Source organism: Ornithodoros turicata, chromosome 2, assembly GCF_037126465.1.
Source record: "Ornithodoros turicata isolate Travis chromosome 2, ASM3712646v1, whole genome shotgun sequence".
Classification (NCBI taxonomy): domain Eukaryota; kingdom Metazoa; phylum Arthropoda; class Arachnida; order Ixodida; family Argasidae; genus Ornithodoros; species Ornithodoros turicata.
Window position 1 is genome coordinate 121,249,094 of NC_088202.1, and position 12,721 is coordinate 121,261,814.

At 42.6% G+C, this 12,721-nt stretch overlaps 1 protein-coding gene across 5 annotated transcripts in view; it reads right to left on the minus strand.

Moving 5' to 3' along the window:
- LOC135386016 (bromodomain adjacent to zinc finger domain protein 2B-like) overlaps positions 1 to 12,721 on the minus strand; it is a 45,901-nt gene that overhangs the window by 2,814 nt on the left and 30,366 nt on the right. For 4 of the 5 annotated variants that reach the window (XM_064615716.1, XM_064615713.1, XM_064615718.1 and 1 more), the window contains 12 exons: positions 11,369 to 11,582; positions 11,212 to 11,271; positions 9,565 to 10,423; positions 8,270 to 8,428; positions 8,001 to 8,179; positions 7,031 to 7,494; positions 3,264 to 3,462; positions 2,188 to 2,277; positions 2,043 to 2,099; positions 1,864 to 1,973; positions 492 to 531; positions 227 to 405 (listed from right to left, as the gene is read on the minus strand). In XM_064615716.1, coding sequence (XP_064471786.1) covers positions 227 to 405; positions 492 to 531; positions 1,864 to 1,973; positions 2,043 to 2,099; positions 2,188 to 2,277; positions 3,264 to 3,462; positions 7,031 to 7,494; positions 8,001 to 8,179; positions 8,270 to 8,428; positions 9,565 to 10,423; positions 11,212 to 11,271; positions 11,369 to 11,582 — 2,610 coding nt within the window. The remainder of the gene's footprint in view (positions 1 to 226; positions 406 to 491; positions 532 to 1,863; positions 1,974 to 2,042; positions 2,100 to 2,187; positions 2,278 to 3,263; positions 3,463 to 7,030; positions 7,495 to 8,000; positions 8,180 to 8,269; positions 8,429 to 9,564; positions 10,424 to 11,211; positions 11,272 to 11,368; positions 11,583 to 12,721) is intronic. The other variant, XM_064615715.1, reaches the window with a different exon arrangement.

Below are 12,721 nucleotides of genomic sequence, written 5' to 3' on the forward strand. Positions count from 1 at the left end.
AATTCTGGTTGAATCGGATTGAATCAAGTGTAAATCTTCGGTTTACTCTGCATAATATATCACACACCAGTAGACACAGCTAGAATATCAAAATCCCCCTGGTCCAGCAGTTTGGGCGAGATATCACGTTACAACATATTTTTGCCGATTTTAATTTGGGTGGGCGGAAGGTAAATATCGGATGTAATTGGGCGCAACCCTAAAAAGTCAGGTCCTAAATACACACCTGCAGGCAGCCAGGTCTTTGAGCACTTGTGATTTGTTCTTCTCACGGCGTTCCCCTGCTTTTGCCTTTACGGGGGATGGACTTTCTGCTTTTTTGGCGGTAGTTTCTTTTGCTTCTCGCGCTGCTGGCTGCTCTTTTGCTTCCTTGGGCTCCTTGGACGGCCGGCCCTTCTTCCTCGCCTGCACCAGTAAAGAATTGTCATCAATGGATGCACAACATGAAATACACACGGGTCTACACTTCTGCTCGTTCGAAGATCTCTCACCTTTGAACATCCTGAACAAGTCCACTTCCCTTTTGGAGGTCTGCAATAGGAAAGAGTAATACCCCTGTCACATGAGGTCATTCAGTGTCATTTTCGTGTAGTGCACTCCAACCAGCGAATGTCACTTTCACTACACGCTTGCTGCACATCCTAAGTAAGTGTCACTTACGTAGTGATGACAATTACGATAGATAAGAATAAACGGCAGCAAAATTCTTAGGAGTGCGCCACAATACCTTCCTCAGAATGATTTTCTTTGATTCAGAAACAGAAACACTTATTGTTAATCTTCTTCCAACATTAAACAAATTGGCCTCAAACATGTGGCAGAACAAAAATGGCCGCTGTCGGATCACTGAGACCGCGAAGTTGTCACAGGCTGTTAACGAGAGTAATGACATGTTTTTTGGCACCATCTCACACTGTACTTATATTAAATAAACATGCTGTTGAAAATACTTGTTTAAAAATATTGTGGTGACGGGACCTCTCGCATTTTCTCAATATTTTTACCTGTGCCACAATGCCCGCTGTCGATGCTACACACTTTGTCAGCTGAGGAGAAGTGAAGTGAAGTGAGTTTGGGGAACTCACTAAATCGTTAGTTCCCTTTCTGCCGAGTGTCACTCGCTGAAAGCGACACTAAATTAGTCCGTCCGACAGGGATATAATATGTGTTCCACGGAATCCTTAGCACAACAACATGCACGCAGACTACACTGCACAGCTGCAACAAGGGCACTCCTAATGTGTTCAATTATCTCCAAATTCCCTACCATTCAAAGCTTACAAAAATTATTCCCACATATGTCCCGTCTATATTTGTCAGAAGGGGCAAGCTGACATTATATTATCAGACACGTATCTCAAACTTTGTGTTCAGGCACTTCTATCAATTATATCTATGTTTCATCTAGTGTTGTTCCTTACTTCCACTCAACTCGTCACGCAGCACACGTAATTCATGGCACTGATGTATGTTAGGGGTGCACTGGTTCCTCATAAAATCAAGGAATGCAGCGGCCATAACATAGTCATGAAAACCGATGATGACGACGTCTGCGTCTGATGTGATCAGTGCAGGCAAAGTTAGAAAGCGCCATGTTAGCAACTCTAGAGGATGACAAAAGCCACTGCAGATTGTCCTGGACTCATATATTTCAACTTCCTATGCATCTCCAAGCGATGCATAGTAGCTACAGAACAGAGTTTTAATAACATGCAGAGTCACAGATTATCAAGGCGACAGATTTTTCGACAGCCTGTCACATCTCTTGCAACTTCATTGCATTGAAAGTAGACTTTCAAAATGCCACGTATCAGATGTGCCACTAAAATGCTACATGGTGTTCGCATAAGTAATTACACATACTTTGTGAGTGGAGGTTCCAGACATGTCATGTGGAAAACCTTGGGGCATCCGTCACAGTGAACTAGTTTACCCTTCTTCCCACACAAAACACAAACTTTTTCTTCTTGAGTCTGCAAAGAGTAGGGAGATGAGACTTTCAGAACAACAATTTTTGTGTGAACAGCTAAGACCACACTTACTTTGTTCAGGCACTCGTAGCAGTACCAGTCTCCTTCTGGAATGTTGTCCATTTTTGGCTGCGCCAGAATGGTATAAATTAAACTTCCCCTTCGCCATTTTTGCCACAATCGCTTGCAAGGTCTCTTAGATAACAGGGATTCTTACCTTAAAGCAGTAAGTATGGTATCCTTTGTCACAACCATCACATAGCAGCAACATCTCTTCATTGTCTCCACTGTGACAGAATTGGCAGCTCTGTTGGAGAAACACAAGTTATTTGTGTAATGACTACAGATTTCTCTGCATTCCTGTGCTGCAACTTACGTATGCTTAACATACATTGCTAAACTATGTGTATTGAGCGATTGTGTCACAGCGAATAATAGGATGGCCCTGTAGGAAACTGCAGGAAATGCAAACACTGTTCACACGCATGGTTCATTATAAAGAATGTATCCATCTGTACAGCAGGAATTTTCATTATTTTTGACAAGAAAAATCATCACCTGTCATGAGTCAATAACAAAGACGTAACAAACATTTCCTCTCCCCTCAAAAAAAAAGTAGCCAAAGATTGCCGAGCTAAGTTGCACTATTGCAAGAAAGAAAGCAAAACTTTGGTCACATTCTGGTCCACCAAACCAACTGGTCCACAGAAGCGACTACACAAAGACTAAGTTTTTAAAGAGACAGTTCACTTTCCAAACATAAATTTGCAGATATTTGTTTCCACAGAAAGTGCGTTTCCATATTTACCGAATCTTCGCTTCACTTTTCACCAACTCTAGCTGCTTAACTTGTTATTGGCATTATAAATCATTATAATATACATGGTTTGAAATCCGCACACAGGGAGACATGCGCAACGTCAGTGTGAGGATATGTGGGCACATCCCTTGGTGCCTTGTTTAGTTTGCTTGTGCTGCAGAATTCTTTGCCTCCCACTGCAGAAAATGCATGGGGAGGAGGTGTGGGAGAGGATGCTGACACGTCATGCGAGCCGATGAGAAGGTTGCCCCGCTTGACCCTCCCCCACAGGTGCGAGTGCACTGACGGCTATCACGACAAAATACGAGCAACTCCGGAAATACGGAGATTCTGAGCAAAAGGGGCTCGCGGGGGAGTTGCACGGAGCCAAATGCTCCTGCTAGACAGGTTTATTTCAAAGACATCAGGCGGTCAGCTCTCCCTTTAAGAGAAAATCCTTCAATATTTTCATATAGCTTTCACGTAGAACTCACAGCTTTCATGATGGAGCGGTCCCAAGCAATGCTGCCTTCCAGCTGAGCTAAGCACATGCTGAGCTGCGCAGCTGTCTGACACAACTGTACAGCCTGGCGCCACCTTAGCAGGCCAGGGGGCACCTCTTCTTCCTCCTTTCCAGTCTCCTCATCCCACTTGATCACACCACTTGGCTGCTGTGGCAAAATGCTATTCCCACTGCACAAAGGCAGCGTTCCATCATTCAAAAGCGGTACAATGTTCAACGCACAGTAACAGCGTTGCGTAGGCTGTTGAGTGCATGAAAAGTTATATTCAATCTTGCAATGACTTTATGCAATTGAAAAACTGAATTCACAGTTTCAAAATTTGTAATCAACCAAAAATACCAAGAAATAGCAGGAAATGCTGCAAGCTCATTATTTCTCTCCCCACTTCACCACCAGCAATGGGGTAGAGTATCGCCCCTCGCGATGGAACTCCCCGTTCATCATCTTAAAATAAAGTTGTTGTTGCTGCAAGTATATAAAAAAAAGCAGCTGTGTGCCAATTGTTAACTGTGCATATCAGAATAAAGTAAAGAACTAAAGTGCTTCAGCATGCTTTAGACAAGGTAGAAATTAACAGGAGATTTGGGAAAAGCCACACGACACTGAAACCTTAGGCATTTGTACGGGACACATCTCGAGAACACCTCTGTATGCATGAACTTGTCACTGTACTTCCACCTTTGGAAGAGCTGTAGATTGTGCTATATCACAAACTATAATCCAGGGCATCACCCAGAAGCAGAAGTGTATAAATCTACTGTGCAAAGTGCAGTTCTCCGAACTTTCCAAGGGGTTATACATGCATTGACGATTAACTCAGAACAGTCACAGTTCAATCAGGGAAAGAAGGAATCAAACGTTAGGAAAGAAATAAAAAATTATGTTCAGGGTATGTCAAGCAACGCCAGTACAGGGACAATGCACCATACAATCCGTCAACCTAAACAGATGCTTTACTTTGGCTGGGCCTTACTTTCAGATATAGTATTGCCCCTGGTGTACTAAAATGAAGCAGTTATAGACAACTTCATTCAAACTAGGGGTGGGCAGGTATTCTAATACAAAGTATTATAATAGCATTACTGTAGTACTCTTTGTGTTTGCGTTACATGTTATAATACGAGCTTGAAAAAAGTATTTATACTATTGCTAGTATTATAATATGCAAAAATGCGTATTATTGGTATTACTGTAATACTCATAAGACAGTAATACTTCTTGGCCTTCACGCTGACCATTGCTCCCGTATGACTCTGCTTTGGCATGCACTGATAACAAATGCAACCTGAGCCTTCAAACCAGATACATGTCATTACACATTTGTACTGTTCCAATTTTTCTCACTGGCTTTGTCACTATTACATCTGGTGACTAAGTCACAAAGCATATGGTTGAGGCCGTTTTTAAGTCTGAAGCAGGCTATGGTTTTTGTTAACATATCTAACATGTAGTTTGAACCACTTAAAGTAGCACAGAAGCCATTTTCAACACTCTGTTTTCTATCTAAAACTTCTGCTTCTTCTTTCTGTATAAAACTGTTAAGTAGGATAGTGATAGTTATGGGTGGATAGAGGTGGATAGGGGTGGATAGTGCTGGATGGTGTTGTCGACTGCAAAAAAAAGAAAAAAAAAAGAGAGAATATGTCAATGCTAATCCATTTCTGCCTCATTAATTATTTCCTTTTTCTTTGTACAGAACGTTCTTAATGCACCAATCCTTTGAACTTCAACTAACTCCCTGTGCAGCGAGGGACTTCTGATGGCCCTGGATGCAAACATTATCACTGGATCTATGGCAGTGCACAGACGCTGTTACTTTTTCTCGAGATCTCGAGAAAGACCTGCATTGATTTGGTCTTCCAAAACCGTTGTCAAGAATATCGACCACATCGCCACTCGCCTCATGGATCACAAGGCCGTGCTCGTCACTCTAAAGTAGCAGTGTGCATCCATCAAAGATTACAGTAAAGTTACTCAACTCTTGTAAATTGCAGCGCTTTTACGTAAGATGCAAGTTTTCGCTAACACACTGGTTTGCTTTAGTTTGCTTGATTCGCTTTTGTTTGTTGATTTTTTTTTTTTTGCATACAGTCCTGAGACGACTGTATTGTCAAGGTTCCTCTCAACAGCCACATTGGCATATTTTTCTAGAAGCACCAAAATTTATAAATTTTGTTTTCTTCATGCTTGTTTGCTTGCTTCCACATATGGCATTGTAGCACATTTCTGCAAGCTTAGTGTTATTATCATACGCAGTAGCAAATACGGCCTTTAAAGAGAGGGTCGCATCCGTCCCAGTCGATTTCGAAACTATAATGTCAGCTATTCCTCGTGGACCACTGACCACGGTATCTAAAATCCCACGCAAAATAGTGTCGTAGTTTGATTGTTATTCGATGGAGTACATGATAAGGGTAGACAGCAGATGTTGAGAGTATGCCAAAATCCCCTCTCTGGAAAAACGAGAAAACGTCACTCCGTAAGAGCCAATGAGGGCACGACCTTGGAAAAAGAAATGCTGTGGCAGTGTGGGCATGTGGACAGTGTCTTTCTCCTCTGAGTGCCATCCTCTCACTCCTTCGGTCAGGGAGTGACATCCCAAGTAAATTGTCCGCCAATGCCGAACAAAGTGGTATCAGTTTCATGGACAGATTTCCGGATGCGATAGTCCTTTTATTGTCACCTACAATTTCCACTGGTCAGGCGAAAGTGAAGAAACTTGTGAAGCTTCGGATCGTACAGTATAATGAAGAATACAGAATGATCGATGCGACTACCAATTTAAAAATGTGCTGTAACTGTGATGTCACATAGTATAATGAAGTATATAATAATAATAATAATAATAATATATAATGGTTGCTACTGTGGGTGCCTCACTTAAAGCTTGCCTTCTTCTGATATTAAGTTCTTGAATGCGTTTACAATATGCATATTGTAAGTGAATCTACAAGTGCACGTGGATATGCTGCATGAAAATAAAAGGTGGTAGGAGAATACAGAACGACAGGCTGAAGGATCACTGATGTCATGGTGTACGGGTGAATGCAATAACAGCAACAATTAGTTTGGAGTGTAACAATCGGTTTGGAGTGCTTCTGAGCACTTCCTCTAAGATATGGACTGGCGTACCATACGAGGTAGTTACAATGATCTTACAAGATGTTTAATTGTGACAACTTATGACTGTAATGACGAGGAATTTTCTGCTGGAAGCCACACCCCATCATTGGTAAAGAAATATCCTTTTACATACTATCTTTTTAAAGATTTGCAAGACAAAACCAGGTTATACAATCTCTGTCGGAAATCAGGAAAAATTGTGTCATCAGGGTTTTGCATTTATCGGCAAAAGATCAGAGTACTGTGCAGGTTGTTGCAGTGCTGAACACCTGCAAATCTTACTGTACTGGCCAGAAGCATTGCTTGCGTTACCGAGAAACAGTTGAGCCACAAAATTTGCATGCACAGGCACTTTTTCGTCACAGGACTTCCCTGTGAGTTTGATTGTAACCCCTGCAACATTCCACAGATTTCTTGAATCAGACAACAGTGTTCCTTTCCTGCATCTAGTTTTCCTCTACTCTAAAAACAATACGCATAAGGATTAGAGGGGGGTGAAGAGTGTCACTGGAGCTTGGAATGATCCAGAACCAGCAGAAGTGCTCTCCAATGACACATGCTTTCACCTGGCCCATTTTTTAGGGCTTAGTGGCTCAAAATATAAAAGAACTGACCTTGTGCCAAGAGGTGGTCTCATGTATCGTCTCTCAATAGCAGCCTCCAAGCACAGCAACCTTTCCTTTGCAACATGGACAGGATTCATGGAATCACCCACTTTGTCTGCACCACCAGTTTCACCATCCGGTTGTTTTTTAACCTCGACTCCTTCATGGTCAACACTATCCTGAGGTTCTTCTTTCGATTTATCTTCCAAGGCACCTTCTTCTTGATTGTTTCCATCCTCGTTTATTTTCGGTGATGGCTGAGGCAGTGCAGGATCAGCAGAAGGTGCTTCGGCTTCAGGCTTTACCACGGTCTCCTTGTCCTCTGGTACATTTGTGGACGAAGGGGAGTTGTCGAGGCTGTCATCATCATCACCATCTTCACTTGAGGAAAGCAGCTTCTTGTTAAGTAGGACACATGATGGTCGAAACTCCCTCGTGATGTCATTAGAGGCCTTTGGTTGTGGTCGCCAGCCCTGCATTAAATTAGCAGGTTCTCTCAATGATTCCAGGGAACATTTTGCAGTACAACACAATGATCAAGGATAAACAGAGCCTGAAGTTTTGGGGTTTAACCTGATTCTCCCCCGAATTTTCTTCCCGGATTAAAGGTTGCATCTTTAGGGTGAAACCCGATTTTTACCCGGCAAATTGCACTCACTGAGATGAGTGTTGGAATGCACACTCACTTGTTTGGCAGCAAATGCAGCTGCATCACCTTTTGTACCAAACCAGTACAGTTAGCTCGAGTAACTGAGCCAGATTTCTCCCTGAATTTAGCATACTGGAAGTTTCTCCACCCGAATTTAGCGCACATGTTTATTTACCCGCTTTTTACCCCCCAAATTTAGAAAAAAATATTTCCCGAAAACTTCAGGCTCTAAGGATAAAGGACGGCCTTTGGGTCTCTCTGTGCGTACAAGGGCAAAGTGTACCACCAATCTGAAGTCATTTAATGGGCACAATGGCTGCAATCACAAACCTTGGCCTGCATGCTGGCTCCAACCACTTTCTCTTCCAGAATTTCCACCTGCTCCAACACTGTCAGGTCTACCCTCAAGGCCACCTCTGGTGACCACTGGTCTTCGTAGTCTGGAGGAACAGCACCACCATGCTTCTCCGACACCTCCCTATCACGCTCCGTAATCTCCAACCCAACATCTATCGAAATGGGACAAACGGTAACCTCCACATGTGTTGAATGATCGTGAAAGCCCTTTTTCAGCTTTCATGAAGAAGCTGATGACTCACCTTGTTGGCTGTTTGGAATGGCTGCTGCTGCACCATAGTTGAAACTCTTTTCCAGCTGCTTCAACAGTGCCTTCTCACGAATGCCGTTGGTGTGCAACGTCGTCATTACAGCCCGTAGCTGCGACACGTCCGTGATTCTCCACCAACCTCGCAGGCAATCTGAAAGTGTGCCTTCGTGTTTACTCCTCATCAACATCCATTGTTACGGATACTTAGAGATATAGTGCGTTTGCATAATTTCAAAATTGAAGAGGACTCAAGACTTGTTTGAATAAAGTGAAGTTCGAACTAAAGGGAGTCACTCATCATCACAACGAAGACTTGATGAGCTGGCAGCGCATACAAGCTGTCATATTAGGCCTTGCTGCACACTGACAGTCAGGTGATGCCGGAAACGTAAGAGGCTCATTAATATTACAAAATATTTATTTTCAGGCAGAAAATAGTCTGTTATACGTGCTTGCGTTCTGACTGATCAATATTTTTTTCAGAGATTTTACAACTGCCAAGAGTTTGAAAAATTAGCCTTGCAAATGTATAATGACATTTTTTTCTGCTGTAAGCAGCTTTTGCAGAACCAGCTTAACAACATTTGGGTTCACAAGTACATGAACACCATCACTGCACAACTATCAAAATCCTCTCAATGACTGGCACATGAGTGACACAGGCATTGATGTACTGATGTAAACATGCATGTGTGGTGCTTGTATGAAAGCACTCCGTAGTGAAGCAAAAAATAAGCCTGAATATAGATCTTGAGCAGGCTCTACAGGTCAGCTCGCTTTTGCAAGGTAATGCACACAAAACTTTTTGCTACACAAAACATGCATAAGGGCTTGTGTTTTAGGGCTAAACCCGGTAAAATCCGAATTCCATCGTCGTCACTTCGGGTGAAACCCGAAAAGCCCCGAGATACGAACTTGCCAAAGTGCAAATTCCATAGCCTCGGCATGCAGTCTTGGCAATGCATGTGCTAAAGCCATGGGTTACAAATTGCATACTTTTAGAGCAAAACGCATACGTAAAATTTGCACGAATATTCAATATTCGATTCAGTATTTGGCATTCCCCCCCCTATTCAATTCAATATTCAATTCCACTTCAAATATTTGGATTCACACACCCCTAGCTTTTAGTACTGCATATCTTGGAAAACAACAGTCTCGCAGTGATGTAGATACGGCATGCATGGCATGGAAATAGGCTGAGCCCAACAGAGCTCAGGCCAATCAATAGGCCATCCAATGAAAAAAATGTGCAGTACTCAGTATTTTGCTCCATGTGACACCTACCTGCTGGCACTGCTTGTGGCTTATCATGCTGATTGGTGGTGTCCTCCGTTTCAATCACGCTGACCCATCCACCCGGTTGGTGTGCGCCTGCTTCTTCTTCAACCTCAATGTCATCTTCCCCTTCCTTTCCTGGCAACCTAGCCAGACTTTCTTCGTCGCAGGGCACACGCGGCAGAATGCTGAACCAGGGCCTCTTTTGTTGCGCCAGGGTCTTCAACATCTGCTCCGCTGTGACGTGAGGGTACACGTCCCCCCCTCCCCCGTCTTTTCCTCCCTGTGCAAACAAAAGATTCCCAGCCACCATAGAGGCCAGAAAGGGCGACTGCATCATCCACGCTTGCTCCAGGTTCCCTTCGGGACCAACAGCCACTTTTGGTTTCACCTCTGCTGAGGGCTGCACCTCCTTATTTATTTCTATTTCTTTCTCAGATTCAGTCTTAATCACTTCTTCCTTTACCTCTGCTTTTTTCACAGCCTCGGCTTTTTCTTCGACTTTGCCGACAGTCTCTTTCTCGTCTTTTGGTTGTTCCTCTTTCTTTACATCTTCGTTCTGTTTCGTTTCCGCTTCTGGCTGCTTACGCTTTGCTGTGTCCGATTCTTTCTCTTGCATTTTGACCTTGACGTCTTTTGCCTCTTTCTTAGATTTTTGGCTCTCTTCATCGTCATCCTCGTCAATCATGTAATCAGAGGCAACAAAATCTCCCATGCCGTCCTGTTCTCCGGACTCCATGGCTTCCACAAAGACCCCCCCTGCAATGGGTAGCAACCAGTACCTTCGTCGGAAGCGGTCCTGGCCCAGCATCGATGCTCGGATGGTGCTGCTTGCTTTGGCAACTTTACTTTGGAATTGAGCTTGTTGCTAAAGTGAAGAGGGAAAAGGATCGGTTACAATAAGCAGGTCCCCACCCCCAGTGGGAGCATGACACACAGCCAAGTTGCTGCAATACACACAACGGTTCATGCAAATATACAGCTAGGAAAGGCACGGATCTTAAACATAAAAAAAAAAGAATATTAATAAAAGAAAGAAAAAATTCTAAATTGTATTCCTTGCCCATGCTTACGTATGCAAATCCTTGACAGACTCTAATGAAAGCATTTTTCTTCTGCATTTTCTGCACATGCTTGCTTGACAACCACGTTAAAAAATAGCAGTAGTTTTCGCACAATGTCATGGTGATAAGGTGCACTTTCGTGGCTCTTGTCATTTTCTTTTATTTATCTATTTAATCAATTATGCATACATTAAAAATTTCGTTAATTTAACGCTTACATCAAACCGTAATGCCAAAACGTTTTTTAAAATATATTAAGTGTAAGCAACACAAACGATCTGAAGCACGTAAATTCTACATCAAAAAGTTTCTTTGCCACTGACTAAAAATTTTTATTGCTCGATAAAAGCATCAGGATTACTGCTCGATAATTCAGACCAATTCTATGGCTCCTAGAAATCAGAAAATTCAGTGGGAGACTATGTCACACATGAAAATTGCACAATGCTTAGAGTGTTACAAAAGAAGGTGACATGGATATGAAAGTATATTTGTAACACACTTTTATCACCTTAGACAGAAACTTGAAACACCCGGCAACCAGCGACCTAGGTGGCTCACTACAGACATGAAGGACATTTTAAAAAATCACCTTTGCCAACTTGTCAATTTTCTTTTCAAGATCTTCATTTGACAAATTTGGTTCCCCATCCTGGAATAAGATTGATATTTAAACACTGAACTATTTCTTCTTAACAGGACAGCGCCTGTGGTAGCACCTTACGATATGTACAAGTGGCATATCTCACCTCTTCATCAACATCGTTTTCTGCATCCTGCGGATCCTCGCTATCATTGCCACTTTCGTTCCCTCCTTCCTCATTTTCCTCCTCCTCTTCTGTTTTTGGCCCCTTAACTGCCTTATCTCCGTCTCCCTTTGTTGCCTCCTCTGCACCCTTGGCTTCTTCCTGGTCTTGCCTCAGCAAGGCTTTTCGCTGTCGCGCCTGCTGTATGCCTCTCAACCTGAATTTGCAAAAATTATATAATTCTGATTTCCACAAATTTTGTAGCTAGCTCTCATATTACAGAAAGACACAATTTTACGCGTCCGCATGAGCGGAAGCAGTAGAACGAGTGGGGGTAGATTGAAGGTTACAGAAGGCTACCTATAAATCTACGTGCATTTGAAATACAATTTTACATTACATATTATACATAGGGCCTGACTTTTTAGGGTTAAACCCGTATCCGCCCGATATTTACCCCCCGAACGAAATCTGTAAAATTCGGGTTTAACCCGAATCTACCCGAAAACATCCGGGTCGCGTGGCACACTCATAAGCGTGCATTAAAATAAAGTTTGATAACATTGCTAAACATTAGTTCCATGTTAAGAGAAATTTTTATTAAACAAAAAAAATCACCCGAATACACCCGAATTCCAGACGACAGAATATGCCGTACCGGGATTTAACCCGAATACACCCGAATTTTCGAATGACAAATATCACCCGATATTTACCCCCCGAATTTGGCCCAAAATAAAACCCGAAAAAGTCAGGCCCTAATTATACACAATATACATTACAATTTTACATACATACACATACATATTTGTGATTTTCAAGCTAAACCTGATAGTTAGAGATGGAATTATTGGTATTCCAAAACGAAGAAAGCAATTTGCATAGTATCAGCACTTAGGTACAATTAAAGGAGCATTAAAGTGGTATCTAACATGGCCCAAAACTGCTGTCATCTTGTAAAGCAGTACGTGAAAAGCATTCCCACAAAATATTTCTGTCCAAAGTTGTTTCACCACGGTGCAATTAATTTGGAAAATCGCTGCCGCGGTGACAGGCCGGAGCGCTCCAACTGCAGACCACACCCACTCTAGTGTGACGTTCGTGGTAGAGAGCCCCTCATTCGTTCGTAGGAAAAACCGTCTGCTACGAACATTGCTAGCTGCTTCTTGTTGACTTCTATTATTTATATGATTTATATCACGTTTTCTTTAAAAGAAGAAGCATATACGCAGCCTGAGAAAATAAGATTACGATCACAAGAGTAATATATCCGTGGCTTCTGTGCAATCTCAGAATTCACAGCAGCAGAAAGCTATTGCGAAGCGGTATTGTGGAAGCGGTATTGTGGCGCCACCT